Source organism: Eptesicus fuscus, chromosome 2, assembly GCF_027574615.1.
Source record: "Eptesicus fuscus isolate TK198812 chromosome 2, DD_ASM_mEF_20220401, whole genome shotgun sequence".
Lineage (NCBI taxonomy): Eukaryota > Metazoa > Chordata > Mammalia > Chiroptera > Vespertilionidae > Eptesicus > Eptesicus fuscus.
Window position 1 is genome coordinate 1,498,508 of NC_072474.1, and position 16,139 is coordinate 1,514,646.

General features: G+C 43.9%; 1 protein-coding gene across 2 annotated transcripts in view; it reads right to left on the reverse strand.

The window, feature by feature from the left end:
- The window catches only part of THSD4 (thrombospondin type 1 domain containing 4), a 764,623-nt gene that overhangs the window by 161,817 nt on the left and 586,667 nt on the right, over positions 1-16,139 (reverse strand). For both annotated transcript variants that reach the window (XM_054725222.1, XM_054725230.1), the window contains one exon: positions 14,501-14,705. In XM_054725222.1, the coding sequence (XP_054581197.1) occupies positions 14,501-14,705 (205 nt within the window). The remainder of the gene's footprint in view (positions 1-14,500; positions 14,706-16,139) is intronic.

Below are 16,139 nucleotides of genomic sequence, written 5' to 3' on the forward strand. Positions count from 1 at the left end.
TTATTATCCCATTGAATCCTTGTTTACCCCCAAAGAGACAGTGCATCTGATTCTACTCTGTCTGCCCATTGCTCACACACACTCAGAGGAACCCTGTGTGAGAGCGGACTGCCTGTTGAGTCCATCACCACCAAAATGGTATTACATGAATGCTAAAGAGTCTTTTTGAAGAAGAAAAAGGAGGAGGAGGAGGAAAAGAGAAAAAGAAAATATGAACAATAAAATGGCAATAAATACATATCTGTCAACAATTGAATCTGAAAAACAAAATAAACGAACAAGCAGAACAGAAACAGAAATACAGAGACCATTTGACAGTTGCCAGATGGGAGGGGAGTTGGGAGGATGCGTGGAAGAGACGAAGGGATTAAGAAGTAGAAACTGGTAGTTATGGATTAGTCATGGGGATGTGAAGGACAACATAGTGAATACAGTACTAATCTATACATATAAAGAGGTAATATGCTAATTTGTCCATTATGGTGTCCCAGTCACCATCAGTCTTGTGGGTGGGGATCGGGGCAGGGACTTCCACCCCCAGTGCTAATGTCAGGCTGCCTGCGTGCGTCCCCGTTCAGCGCTGACGTGACGCTGCGGGGGGGCTGGGCTCGACAGGGGACCTCAGGCTGCACCCCTCACCCAGCGGGGCTTGACAGGGGACCTCAGGCCACAACCCCTACCCAGCACTGGGCTGGGGGACCTGAGGCTGTGCCCCCCGCCTAGAGGGGCTTGATGGGGGTGGGGCCAGCCGGGTCTGGGTCTCACCCAATGGGGCTGGGGCTGGCTGGGGCTGGGTCTCCTGGGTTTTCGAAGTGCATGTGGGTGGTGGGTGGGGAATTGACTCTAGGTCCCGTGGCACACCCCAGACTCTGATAGGAGGGAGGTTTTATATATATTTTATTAATTTTCTTTCATCTCTGACACTTCTATTATAAAGAAAGGGCAAATAGCAATATTGAAATATTTCTTCTAATTAACTCCCTTTTAATGTGCACAAATTTCATGCACCGGGCCACTAGTATCCTAATAACTATGAATGGTGCCAGATAGGTGCGAGATTTATCAGGATGATCACTTAGTAAGTTATATAAATGTCTAATCACTGGATATACACCTGAAACTAATATAATATTTATGTCAACTGTAATCCTATATAATAAAAGCATAGTATGCAAATTGTCCCCTCAACCGAGAGTTCTTCCAGGAGTTCAAACGGGGGCAGGGCTGGCTGGGGAAAGGGAGGGAGGGCCTGGCTGGTGGTGGGGGGAAGGGATGGAGTACCCAGCCAGCCGCCACCAGTCTCTAGGGACCCTATCAGTGCACGAATTTTGTGCACTGTGCCTCTAGTAGGAAAATAAAAAATGATTTTAAAAAATCAGATGTGGATAACTGTCCTGGTCTGTTCAGGCTGATATAACAAAATATCACAGACTGGATGGACTGTAAACAATGGAAATTTATTTCTCACAGTTCTGGAAGCTGGGAAGTACAGTAAGTCCTCAGTTAATGTCATTGGTAGGTTCTAAGACTTTAAGTGAAACAACATATAATGAAATCAATTTTACCACAGGTTAATTGAAATAGACAAGAGTTAAGCTCCTATGGCATCTCATCAGCATTGTAACGAAGCGACATTGAACAAAACAACCTCATTTGAGGACTTGCTGTACAAGATAAAGGTGCCGGCAGAGTCCCATGTCTGGTGTGAGCCCCTTCCTAGAAGGCTGTCTTTTCCCTGTGTCCTCATGTACAGAAGGGGTCAGGGAGCTCTCTGGGGCCTCTGTTATGAGGGCACTAATCTCATTCACAAGGGCTCTGCCTTATGACCCAATCACTTCCCAAATGCCCCACTTCCTAATACCACCACCTTGGGGGGTTAGGATTTCAACATATGAACTTGGGAGCGAGGGAGTAGATATAAACATTCAGTCCATAGCAGTAACTGGAGTAAACCCACTTATGTACTTATAACAAGCAAATATCCATTAACTCTAAAATATGAATTTACAACTAAGGATAATTAGACATTATCAAAACAAGGGCAAGTTCCAAAAAAAATCTTCAAGGCTAGTTACAGAAAGGAAATTCCTTGCTTTGATAAAAGATATCTATCAGAAACTTCAGCAAACATCCATTAGAAGCATTCCCATTGTCAGGAACAAGATAGGGAAGCCCACTACCACTATGATTATTTCAAAATTGTTTAGAGGTATGCATCTAAGTGCAAAAAGACAAGAAAGAAGAGATAGAATACTGAAAAGGAAGAGTAATTATTATTATCTACAGATAATTAAGATTTTTCACTTAAAAAATCCATATCAAGTAACTGAAAAACTAGTAGAGTTGTTAAAAGAGACTCCCGGGGCCATATTTTAGTTGCCGATGAATATGCATAGAATATAGATCATGAGGAAGAACTGTGCCTGGATTTGGTTCCTGACTCAACCAAAACAAATAAATAAATATATAAAATAAATTGACTTAACCCAGCCAATGTGGCTCAGTGGTTGAGTGTCGACCCAGGAACCAAGAGGTCACTGGTTCGATTCCTGGTCTGGGCACATGTCTAGGCTTGATCCCCAGTAGGAGGCTTGCAGGAGGCAGTTTATTGATGATGTTCCTCTCTCACTGATGCTCTATCTCTCTCTATCCCTCTCTCTTCCTCTCTCTAAAAATCAATAAAAACATTAAAAAAATAATAAACTGACTGAACATACAAAATAGATATATAAAATAAACTGACAACATACACCTGTGTGAGTTATTGAAAATATAATGGAAATAAGGATCCAATACTATATTAGCAAAAACTATAAAATACCTAGGAATAATATAATAAAACATATGCAAAGTCTAGATAAATAAATATTATTATTAAAGAATATAAAGTGGGGAGATATATCATGCTCCTAAATCAAAAGAGTCAATATTGCCTGGTCAGTGTGGCTTAGTGGTTGAGTGTCAACCTATGAACCTGGAGGTAATGGTTTGATTCCTAGTCAGGGTACATGCCCCGGTTGCTGGTTTGATCCCCAGTGTGGGGAGTGCAGGAGGCAGCTGATCAATGATTCTCTCTCATCATTGATGTTTCTATTTCTCTCTCCCTCTCCCTTCCTCTCTGAAATCAATAAAAATAGAAATATTTTTAAAAAGAGTTAATATTGTGAAGGATTTTTTTGCCTTCAAATTAATCCAAGTTTACTGCAACCTCAAAATCTTAACAGAAGTTTTATGGATTTTAAAGAGTATGTAGAACAAATATAAGAAAATTTAGGATAAAAAAGTGTTTGAGTAGGGAATGGGGGAGGGGACAGAAAGTTGGCCTAAAAGAGAATAAAACACATAAAACTTCAGTAATGAAAATAATATGGCCCTAACCAGTTTGGCTCAGGGGATAGAGCATTGGCTGGGGAATCAAGGGTCCCAGGTTCAATTCTGGTCAAGGGCATATGCCTGGGTTGTGGGCTCAGTCCAACGTGCAGGAGGCAACCAATCAATGATTCCCTCTCATCATTGATGTTTCTATCTCTCTCTTCCTCTCCTTTCCTCTCTGAAATCAATTATATATAATTAAATCAATTATATATAATTATATATATATATACATATATATATATATGGTACTGAAGCAGGAAGAGAAAAATAAATCAATAAACCTGAACTGAGAATCCACAAATATATCTACATATATTTGAATTTAATACATGGTGGAGGTGGCATTTCAAATTAGTGAGGGAAATTTAACAAATAGTATTGGGACAACTGTCTGTTTGGACAAAAAAAGTTAGATTCCCTATTTCACACCACACACAAAAATTAATTCCAGATGGATTAAATATTTAAATATAAAAAGATGATTATAAAAATAATAGAAGAAAATAGCCTATCTAATAAAAGAGTAATATGCAAATTGACCGTCACTCCAACACACAAGATGGCTGCCCCCATGTGGTCAAAGATGGCTGCCCCCATGTGGACACAAGATGGCCAGCAGGGGAGGGTAGTTGGGAGGGACCGGGCCTGTGAGGGAGAGCAGTTGTGGGCGATCAGGCCAGCAGGGGAGGGCAGTTGGGGGTGATCAAGCTTGCAGGGGAGGGCAGTTAGGGGTGACCAGGCCAGCAGAGGAGGGAAGTTGGGGGTGACCGGGCCTGCAGGGAAGGGTAGTTGGGAGGGACCCAGGCCTGCAAGGGAGAGCAGTTGGGGGGGGGGGGGACCAGGTCTGCAGGGGAGGGCAGTTGGGGGGGACCAGGCCAGCAGGGGAGGGCAGTTGGGGGTGACCAGGCCTGCAGGGGAGGGCAGTTAGGGGTGACCAGGCCTTCAGGGGAGGGCAGTTAGGGGCAATCAGGCCAGCAGGGGAGCAGTTAGGCATCAATCAGGCTGTCAGGGAAGTGGTTAGGGGGTGATCAGGTTGGTAGGAAGAAGCGGTTAGGGGCAATCAGGAAGGCAGGCAGGCGAGCAGTTGGGAGCCAGCAGTCCTGGATTGTGAGAGTGATGTCCGACTGCTCGTTTAGGCCCGATCCTACCAGGATTGAGCCTAAACGGGCAGTCGGACATCCCTCGAGGGGTCCCAGATTGGAGAGGGTGCAGGCTGGGCTGAGGGACACACCCCCGCCCCTGTGCATGAATTTTGTGCACCAGACCTCTAGTTAGAGAATAATTTTATAATGTTTTAGGTGGGAAAATATTCCTAAATAAGACAAAAAACAAACATTGACAGACTTGATTTTAAAAAGATTAAAAATTTTCTGTACAGATTAACAGATATCATAAGGAGAGGGGAACACAGATAAAGATTAACATACATGCATGCAGAAAATGGTTATTACTCATAACATATATGAGTTATTAAAATCAGTGAGAAAACTACAAACACAATTTAAAAATAGCAAATTCATATATGAGGACAAATAATGATAAAAATGAGTGGTCAGGAAAGTGTAAATAAAAAGATATACTAAAAATGAAGTACATTCATAACATTTAGTGTTGTAAGGGTGTGACAAAAGGGTTCTTTCATGTACTTTTGGTGGGGGCATAAATTACTACAACTGCTTTGGAGAGGAATTTTGTTTTATTGTTCAGATTTTTAAGTGTTCATTTCATTTGACCTACAAGTTCCATTTCTAGGAGTCTATCTTACAGAACTATTTATATATGTATGAAAGGATATATGCATTTGGATATTCATGGAAGCATTACTTGTTAGAGAATGTTTATATTTTCTTCTCTAGAAACATGGTGCCAGTTATTTATCTTGGTTTTCTCTTTCATGCCACAGGCTTTCCATTCACGTTATTTTCAGTTATCTGTTGTTATTCCAGATAAAACAATGGGAAGGCTTCCTGAGAAATCTGTGTACATCAGCAGAGCCCGTTAACAAGCCAAGCTCTATAGTGTGAGGGAATGGGGTGCCAGTCCTGAGCTCCCCCTTCTGCCAATTCTGGAATGAAGACAGAGGTCTTGGAGCACCAAGGCCCTCACTCTGCCTTAGTTCCTTCGGCTTTTCGACAAGGAGGTAGATGGAGCATTCTGGATGCCTGTTCATGTACAAGTTTTTTTTTTCACTATTCCTCCGTTTTTCTCCCACCCCACTCTCCATTCTGTTTGCTGACCCCAGACTCAAGAATCCTTAGGCTGTGCATGCAGGCCAGCCCTTCCTCAACACAGTCCCCTCTGCTACCCAGGCTCTGATTTCGTCTGCTCGGTTAGTAAACATTCTTACAGAAATTTGTTCAAATCTTTTAACAGATGACCCCCTTCCTGCTTTCTTGGTGATTATATCTTTTCTATCATTTTGATGAATATTAGGAGGAAAAGAGGAAAAACTCATATACTCTGTCTCCCATCTTGAACCAAAAATCTAAAAGTATTATTTGTAGTAGTAAACTGGAGATAATCTAAACATTCCTCAATAGGTAAATATTAAATGGTGTTACATCATTGTATGGAATATTCTACATGCAAAAAAAAAAATGAATGAGTTTTATATGCATTGATATGAAAGGCTATCATCTATACTAATAAAAGCCTAGGTGGCCCTCACGCCCTCACGCGACACCCTCACGTCATCACAAGATGGCCACCCCATGTCATCACAAGATGGCCGCCACAAGATGGACAGCAGGGGAGGGCAGTTCTGGGCGATCAAGCTGGTAGGGGAGGGCAGTTGTGGGCGACCAGGCCGGCAGGAGAGGGCAGTTTGCGGTGATCAGGCCAGCAGGCAGAAGCAGTTAGGGGCAATCAGGCAGGCAGGCAGGCGAGTGGTTAGGAGTCAGCAGTCCCAGATTGGAGAGTATGCAGGCTGGGCTGAGGGACACCCCTCCAGTGCATGAATTTCATGCACCAGGCCTCAAACTGCAAAAAGTGTGTGCAGTAATATCAATTTTAGAAAATATATATTTATTTGTACTTTCCCAAAGGACTGCAGGATACCCACTGAGCTGTTAAGAGTGGTGATTTAGCCCTAGCTGGTTTGCTCAGTGGTTAGAGTGTCTACCCACAGACTGAAGGGTCTCAGGTTCGATTCTGGTCAAGGGCACATATCTTGGTTGCAGGCTCCATCCCTGGCCCCGGTTGGGGCATGTGTGGGAGGCAATCAATTGATGTGTCTCTCTTACATCAATGTTTCTTTCTCTCTCTCTCTCTCCCTCTCTCTCTCTCTTCCCCTCCCTTCCACTCTCTGAATATAAATGGGGGGAAAATCCCTTAGGTGAGGATTAACAAAAACAACAAAAAAAGAGTGGTTATTTATCTCTGTCTTTCCACTTGAAAGCAGTGGATCAAGCATGGGGTTGGCATGAAGGAGGAATTTTATCTTTTTGCTCTATATTGTCTGTACTGTTCAAAATTTTAACCTTTTGCACTCGGATGTCCAGTGTGACTTGACATGGTTAGCACTGGTAGCAGCTCATATGTCGAATTGTATTGAATGTATCAATAATTTGAAATATAAAAAAATCCAAATAAATAAGTTTGTATGAAAAGAAACTCCAGTTTTTTATTCTACTGCTGCGCTTTGTAAAATCTGGGGTATTTAAAAAATTAAATCCCGAGTAGAATAAAGGAATCGAGAAAAAAGCAAGCGAGTGCAAAGGGTTAACAATGCAAATGAAAAAATATTTGAGATTAATTGTCATACAAATATAAGACATCATTTTAAAATTCTCCAACCTTTTCCATATAGAAAGCTGCTAAACCAGTAAATTAAAGTTTGCAAATTATAGATGATCCATGATACTTGATATTAATGCAAACCATTATTATTATTGTTGTTTGAAATGTTTAAGAAAACATACTTAAAAGTAAAGATATTGCCAGTTTATTTTTAAAAGCTTACAGACCTTTAAAAAATTCTTTCCAAGTCTAAGGTTCTGTGACAATGTAACATGTTGGCAGATAGGACTGTCCTGTAGAATCAATTTTTGTCTGGTATGCTTTTATGTCTGATTTCTTAACTCTTACATAATGGACATTAGGAAATTGAGCTGTCTGAACTATGCCAAACTCTGATATTTCAGCTGAAATAATTTTACATCTTTTATTAAGGAAGAGGCAAGTAATATAAAATGTTAATTATTTTAGTAAAATTAGATTTAATTTTTTATTTCCAAAGAGAAGAGTTCTGAGTAACTCATCTGCAAAAGGAAAATACATAGCCTACCACAAATATAGCAGTTCCAAAGTCTTTTCCATTAAAAAAAAAATCTAGGAATCTATAAGCCACCAACTAGTCTAAATTTTAGAGCACGTGAACAAGTTCAAATTAACCATTCCACTGAAGAGTGGAGCTCAATTCTGTAGAATTCAATTGGTTTCTAACTTAAAATGAGGCAAACATCCTACCTCATGAAATCTGTGCACCATTCAACACCATGGTTTCTCCAGCTTTGCCCAGAGAGACATGAAGTGATGAGCTGGCCTGGCCCCCCACTCTGCGTGGCCCAGTCCCACTGTGAGCGACAACAGGGCTGGTGCCAGACTCAGCCTTCAGAACCTGAGTCCAGCAGGCTCAGTTATTGATGGCCAAACCAAATTAAACCATAAACATACTACTTACACATTCCCCAAGGTTTTTGGTATACATGCCTCCTTCTTCTATGTAGTTTTTGATTTTTAAATTTCAACTTTCATAGCCTAACTCTATAATTACATTTTTAGTAACTATCACACCAAATCTTGTTTTGAAGCAAGCAAAGTAAAGAATGTCCCATTTTAAAAGTCAGAAGACAATGCAAGTAAAAATGCGTGGAGACAAAGTGCTATGTATTCATATAGCACGACTTCTATTATTAACTGAGTGAGTGGCCCCCAGTCATTTAAATATTGAGGGCTTAAAAAACCTTTCAAATGAGGTGACTAAACACCTTCTACTTTTTATCTCTCAAGTTCGGAGAGTCAGTCATTAAAAAACACAAAGTGTTTCCCAAGAAAAGTTTGTTTTGCAGCACAAATAACTAAAGGTAGTTCTGGAAAATAATAGGGCAACTGAAAAAATCATTAAAGTTGTATATTTTTAAAAGCAATGATACAAATTTGAACTATTCATTTTCTCAATATTGCCTATTCTGCAGAACAAACAGCCAAATCAATTATATGAACCAAGTTAAACTTTTATACAAAATACAGTTTACATAGCCAATATCTCAAGGTAAGAAAGAAAACAAAAACTTTCATAATTACCTGGAAAATTGTAGAGAAACCCACCAATATATCTTTGAAAAATGTTTCAACATTTGGAAATGTGTAATGTAAAAAATAGTCAATCAGTTCAAAAATATCTGGACAGATCTTAAGTAATCCCCTGCAATTTTAACTTTTAAAACACACTGACTTCACAGAAGATTTAGCAGGATAAGTCGGATAGCACTTGTGATGAGAAAAAGAACATCTCAACAACTGTGCACTTTCAAAGGGTGAATTTTATGGGATCTGAATTATATCTCAATTAAAAAAAAGAATTTAAAAGAAAAGGGCATCATCAGTGTTGTTCTACAGCCAGAATCTCCTGGTCATCACCTCTGGAACCGCCTTCACTATAGCTTGCTCTTCTGTTTCCACGCCTCCTCCTTTGCCCATGTGGCATCATGTAATATTGCACAGACTTTGAATTTCTCGTGCACCCCACTGGTTTCTGGGCATAGGAAATTTAACTGAACTTTCTGAATCATCCTCTTATTGACTCTTGGTACTTCCAATTTCCTCTGTCTCCTCTTCATCTTTTTGAGGGGGAGATGGAATTTTGATTCTACAAAGCTTTGACTAATGACAAGCTCTCTGAGACAAAAAAAAAAAAAAGGGACTGAATATTTAACCATTTATATATATGAAACCCTAACATGCAAATAGACTGAATGGCAGAACAACTGAACAACCGGTCGCTATGACATGTGCTGACCACCAGGGGGCATGTGCAGAACAGGTGGGCATCAGCAGCAGGTGGCAGAGCGCAGAACATAGTGGGCATCGGCCATCGGCCATAGATGGTGGAGCAGGTGAGCGGGGGCGCCAGACCAACACTAGTCGCTGTCATTGGGGCGAGCCTCTGGTGGTTACTGAAAATTCTTTGCTCTCACACCCGCTGCCAGCACCAGAGCCACTGCTTGCACCTGCTGCTGGAGCCGCCACTTGCACCCACTGCCAGTGCTGACCCCACTCACACCTGCTGCTGACTCCTGGCACTGGTCCCGATCACCCCTGAGGGCTTCTCTAACCCGCCTGCTCCCGAGGGGCGATCGGGGCAGTAGCTGCCACTCGCACCAGCTGACAGCGCTGGCTCCGCTCATACCTGCTGCTGGCACAGGCCCCAATCGCTCCACGCTGTCAGCGGGTGTGAGTGGGGCTGGCACTGTCAGTGTGTGGGAGCGGTGATGGCGGAAGAGGGGCTGCCAGCAGACAGGGATCGGTGGCTGCAGCAGGATGGACTGGGTGGGGGTATGGAGAAGGGCAGAGACCCACCCCTGTGCCCACTGCAGCCTCACGGCCCACAGTTCCTTTCAAGGTGCACAAATTCGTGCACTGGGCCCCTAGTTGCTAATAAATGCCTGGGGCTCTGCTGGGCCCTGAATGTCTTTACCCTATTGTTCTCACGAATACTTCCAAGATCAGGATTCTTTTCCATATGCTAGATGGAAACACTGACCAGTTTCCATTCAGACACCCAGTGTTTATTCAGCCAGGATATGGATCTTATGTTCAGAGGGCACAACTTTAAAATCTGCTTGCTGAATAGGACTAATTCAAGCCAGGAAAAACTTACTAAAACAGCACAAAGCTTATAAAAAGTGGCATTGTTTGCTGGTGCGTTTGAACACCACACTTCAAATAATCCTGAAGAACACTCCCATTCTAGGAGACAGGATGTTTATGCACATGTGGTCTCCTAATAATACAAAAGAAAGGAGGGAACGTACAAGACTATTTCTTACAATTCAGAATAACACACAAGCCCACCAGCATGGTTGGGCGTCAACCTATGAACCAGAGGTCACCATTGGATTCCCGGTCAGGGCATATGCCTGGGTTGCAGGCTCCATCCCCAGTGTGGGGCGTGTGGGAGACAGCCGATCAATGATTCTATCTCATCACTGATGTTTCTATCATCTCTCTCCCTTCCTCGCTGAAATCAATAAAAATATATTTTTAAAAATTAAAAAGAAAAAATAACACACAACCCATTCACTGGGAACCTAGGCTTATTGCCACTTTGATGGCTCCTAGGTTTGCCAGAGCAAATGTAATGGCTTTCCCCTTTAATTTGGTTTGTCTCAGAGTTCCATCTGCCCTCACTTCCTCCTCCCACCAAAAAAAAAAAACCACTGTGAGGCTAATTTTGGTTGCAGAGAAAGAAGAGCTGCAGAACCTGGAGTTCTTGGTGACTCTGATGCTCAAAGTTTGCAAAATTAATGATCTCTCAACTACTGCAGTCACTGACCACTGCATGGCTGATGGTATACCGGAAGGCCTTGGTTCTGAGAACTGCTCCTGGCATCATGTCTTAGTATACTATTGCGCTTGGAAAAGACAGCCTGGGTTCAAATCCCAGCTCCACCTCTTCCTTGTTGTGTGACCTTAACAAGTTACATTATCTCCCTGTGCCTGTTTTCTTATCTATAAAATGGGAATGGGAACAGCTCCTATCCCCTAGGGCTGTTGAGAGTGTTCAGCAATCTAATGCATGTAACGTACTAAGAACAATGCCTGGCACCTGCTGGGCTATTTAAGTTCCTGTTAAATAAGTAGTTCAAACCTAAAAATGAGTATTGTTCACTAAAAGAAATTGATTTCCTTATAGTGTTTTATTAGCTGATTTGTACATGCTTACTTGAATTAGAAATTGGTAAAAATTAATTTGTAAGATCTCTATTGTTTTGCATAAATGCAATCAGCTAGAAACTCAGAAAGCAACAAAAAATTCCTTTTGTGGGAAAATGGGTTAAAAATGGCCTCTCCTATTGATGATATTGCCCCAAATGATTGCTGAGCGGCTCTGAAGCTGTTCATAAGATACAGACTTACTGTCACCCCAGGCAGATGAGGCAGGAAGAAGAAAAAATGGCTTTTGCTTTAGACCCCCAGGGAGTAAAGGTCCAGACAGGGTCATTAACTGCCACTGGCTACTTCAAACTCCAACAGAACAAAGACTGGCAGAACTCTGGGCTCTACAAAGAGCTTCTCCATCTCAGAAAGACAGTTTAGCCCATTATCCTATGTAATAAAAGCCTAATAAGCTAACTGTGTGGTAAACCAGTCGGCCATTCAACCAGTCAAGGCGTAATCTACACTAATAAAAGAGAAAAATGCTAATTGACCGCACCTTCGCTACACCCACAGCCAATCAGGAGTGATATGCAAATTAACCCAGCAAAGATGGTGGGTAAATTTGCATATGCAGGCTGCGGAGGCAGAGGCCCTATGAGGCCGATGGAGTTGGGGACATGGGCAGGCAGTGGGGGGCAGCGCCTGAAGCCACCGGTGGATCCAAGCTGAGATGAGGATCCGGGCAGGCAGTGTCAGGCGGCTTGGACCCGGGTCCAAGCCGCCCTGCCATCGTGGGGTGAAGAGCCCGGGTCCAAGCTTCCCCGCAATCACGGTGTGAACAGGCCAAGCCGAGCCACCCTGCGATCATGGGGTGAAGAGCCCAGGTCCAAGCCGCCCCGCGATCACAGGGTGAGCAAGCCAGGCTGAGCCGCCCCACAATCACAGGGTGAAGAGCCTGGGTCCAAGCCACCCTGCGATTGCGGGGCAAAGAGCCCGGGTCCAAGCCGCCCTGCGATCACGGGGCAAACAGGCCAAGCCGAGCCGCCCCGAGATCATGGGGCGAAGAGCCCAGGTCCAAGCCACCCCGCAATCACGGGGCAAAGAGCCTGGGTCCAAGCCGCCCAACAATCACGGGGCGAATAGGCCAGGCCGAGCCACCCCTCGATCACGGTGCGAAGAGCCCGGGCCCAAGCTGCCCGGTGATCATGGGGCAAAGAGCCTGGGTCCAAGCCGCCCCGCAATCACGGGGCGAACAGGCCAAGCCCAGCCGCCCCGCGATCACGGGGCGAAGAGCCTGGGTCCAAGCCACCCCGCGATCACGGGGCAAATAGGCCAAGCCGAGCTGCCCGGTGATCACAGGGCGAACAGGCCAAGCCGAGCTGCCCGGTGATCACGGGGCAAACAGGCCAAGCTGAGCTGACCCACGATCATGGGGAGAACAGAACAGGCTGAGCTGACCTGTGATCATGGGGTGAACAGGCCAGGCAGAGCCTGGCCAAGCTGCCCTGCAATCCCAGGCGAAGAAGCCGCTCTGCTGACCAACCTGCGCTATGGACCTGTTCCCCTCTAGCCTGCAGCCATGGGAAGTCTCCCTCTCCCCAGAGTTAGGAGCACCAGCCCAGGTCTACCCAGCGGCCTGGTCCTGACTGCAGGGGTGAGTTCCTGCAGGCTGGGGTTTGACCCCACGCATTAGCAGTAGGAGACCAGTGCCTTTGTTATTGCTGTGTGTCCGGGTTTTAATTGGACAAATGCCCAGTGGTCCCGGTGGCCAGCTTAGCAAAATCTTTTAGGAGGAGAATTCTGTCTGGGTTTCCTCAAATTCCCTCAGCCCCTACTCACCCCTCTGTAAAGGCGCAGAACAAGTGAGGCCCTTAAATAAAAATCAGCTGCTTCATGAGTATGGCATCCCTTCCTATTTTAAAGGAAGCTGAGTTCCATGTGTACTATGCTATGATATCTGAGGCACAGGACAAGGGAGTCCCTAAGTATACTATGCTTTGATATTTGAGTTATTCTTTATTGTTCAATGTAATTTATTTCTGTATGCCTCAGTTTGGTAACAGTTAAATTACTAGAATAATACATCTTGCTATAAAATATTACTAGAAGATCAAATGATCAGGTGACATTTATTGTTATTTTCTATAAATGAACACAATCTCTGGTATGCTAAAGTGATAGCTCTTATAGAAATATTCAGATAGAGAGACCTACAGGCTTGATTACAAGTGAGGTTTACTATCACAACCCAAATTTATTGCTTGAAAAAAAGCAGGGAGCCAACTAGAAACTGAACCAAATATAAGCCCTTGAAGGGAAAATGTAAATTGGATAAGCTTTGCTATTACAAGAGCAAGAAGAAAAAATTCAGATGCAAGAATGAAAACCACATTGCATCCACTCTAAGTAGCTGCTAAAGAAAAAGAATGGTATACTATGAAAATACTTAATACAGATTGTAAAGACATTTGTTCAAAGAGGATTTCCTAAAGTAGGTGATATTTCAGTTAATTTTTTTAAATGTGAAGAGGTTAGCTAGATAAGAAAAAGGTGTAGGGGTCCAGAATTGCAGAGGGTGCAGGCAGAGCTGGGGGAACCCCCCTCCGTGCACAAATTTCGTGCACCGGGCCTCTAGTATGCTAATAATATATTAAGGCTGCTCAACTGCTCGCTATGATGTGCACTGGCCACCAGGGGGCAGACACTCCGACCGGTAGGTTAGCTTGCTGCTGGGGTCCAGCTGATCAGGATTGAGTGAGACTGGCTGGACATGCCCTGGAGCCCTCTTACAGTCCCTCCCTGGCTGGCCAACCTCCTATGTCCCTCCTGGTCCCGATCGTGCACCAGTGTGGTCCCTCAGCCTGGCCTGTGCCCTCTCACAATCCGGGGCCCCTTGAGGGATGTCAGAGAGCCAGTTTTGGCCAGATCCTTCAGTCCAGGCCAGGCAGAGGGACCCCACTAGTACACGAATTCATGCACCCAGCCTCTAGTTGAATTCATAACCATGTTTCTCTTGGAAAGAACAAAGGATGATTTACTCATGTAAATATTAAGCATTGACTTGCAATTATGACTTTTTAAATTTTCTCCACCCAAGCTGCTCATTTCACTGCAAAGACATTGCTTTGACATTCCCAGTGATACCATGTGTCTGAGAACCTCTGGACATTGCTGTGTTCATCTCACCACCCTGGAATAAACCAGCTGGAGTGACATGTTTCCTCTGGAAAAAGACCAAACTTACCCAAATAGTTGTTGCTCTTGTGCATCTCGGTGATGTTGATCTTTGTGGCTCCTTGGGGAATCTCAACAACTCGGTGGTAGCCCAGGCTGGTGAGGGCATGCTTAAACACGCCCGACACAACCTGACAGCCTGTGTTATCGCCTCCGCACACCCCGCATTTGTCCACCACTTTGTCGGAGCCTAGGTAGTCGTCACAGCCGATGCTCTGCAAAGAGGTGGAAACAGAAGACTCTTGTAGCATTTCTCAGGAGCATTCGAGGAAAGGGGAAAAGGATGAAGATCTAGTGGTGGGGCTCAAACTGACCCTCCTCCTGCCCCATTTCATTTCTGCAGATGAGCAAGTTCCTGCTTCCCTTCACTCAACAGATTATTACAGAGCACCTACTCTGGGCAAGGACCTTCTCTTCTAGGTATGTGTGAAATGTACATTCTAGGGGATGGTGGGGAAACAGCAGTAAACAAGGCAAGTAAACAAAAGAATGCATTTGGTGGTAGAAAATGACCAGGAGAAAAATAATGCAGGGATAAGGGTAGGGAGAATGTGGGGCTACGGACACATCACATAGGCTGGACAGTGAAGCTGTCCTGCAAATCCATCCCCCAAGGGACTCAGAGAGGAGAGGCAGGGCCATGTTGGGACTTTTATATAAACAAGTTCTTTGGGACCATAAGTGCCGCACTTAAAACTGGGGTCTGCCCCCAAGTTTTCTGTTCTAAATGACTTGATGATACAAACATTTAGCAAAGTATGCCCAAAAGTCATGTTCTCAGGCCCAGTTTCTTAGGAAATTAAATTTGTTGAGATTTGGGGTTCCATTGTTCACTGTGGCTCTGAGGAACTGGGCAGAGGACTTCTGTTTGGCTCCCCCAACGCACTTCCTCAAGGCAGAGGGGGCAGGGAAGCAGAGGCCAGAAACATTAGCAACCTGGATGATCACATCTAAATCAGGGGTGTACAAAGATAGTACAGGCATTCTTGTTAGTGTTTAAAGGAATTCCGACTTCCCACATTTCCTCCTGAAAGAGTCTCTCATTTCTCATTCCAAGATTTTTTTGCTTTATCTTCCCAGTCCCCATTTATGTTTCTGTTGGAGCAATTTTATTTTGCATAAAAAAGCTAAACCTTGGATCAGAATAAACAATCAGCATGGAATCCTTTTCCACTCCTGGAGCTGATGCCAGAGGAAAGCTCTCTTTAGTAGAGAGCTCACAACGCGCTACTAAACCCAAATGGGAACACGTGATCTGAGCAAAGAATTCTGTCACATCTCCCCAGGCAGACAGAGTAGTGGATTGTGGCATGGACAATGAAATACTGGATGACAGAATTATTTCACTGAGGTATGGGAATATGGAACAGTACTTGAAACCAGAACGGAATTCTAAAACTTGAGATACATGTTTGCTGAAGACAAGCTTGTGTTGGTTATTGAATTCTAACCATTAGACCTCATCTCAGGGCAAAGTGGTCTGAAAACCATTAAAAGTCCACTTCTGATCTTGTTAAACAAGCCTGGGTCTGTGCCTGTGGGTCCTGCTGGTCAAATCATACAGGCAGAGTCAGGTCAGGAGGTGTTCCTTCTTCCCCTCCACGTTCACATTGACAGGCATTCCAGGTCTGCACTATTACAGCCATATT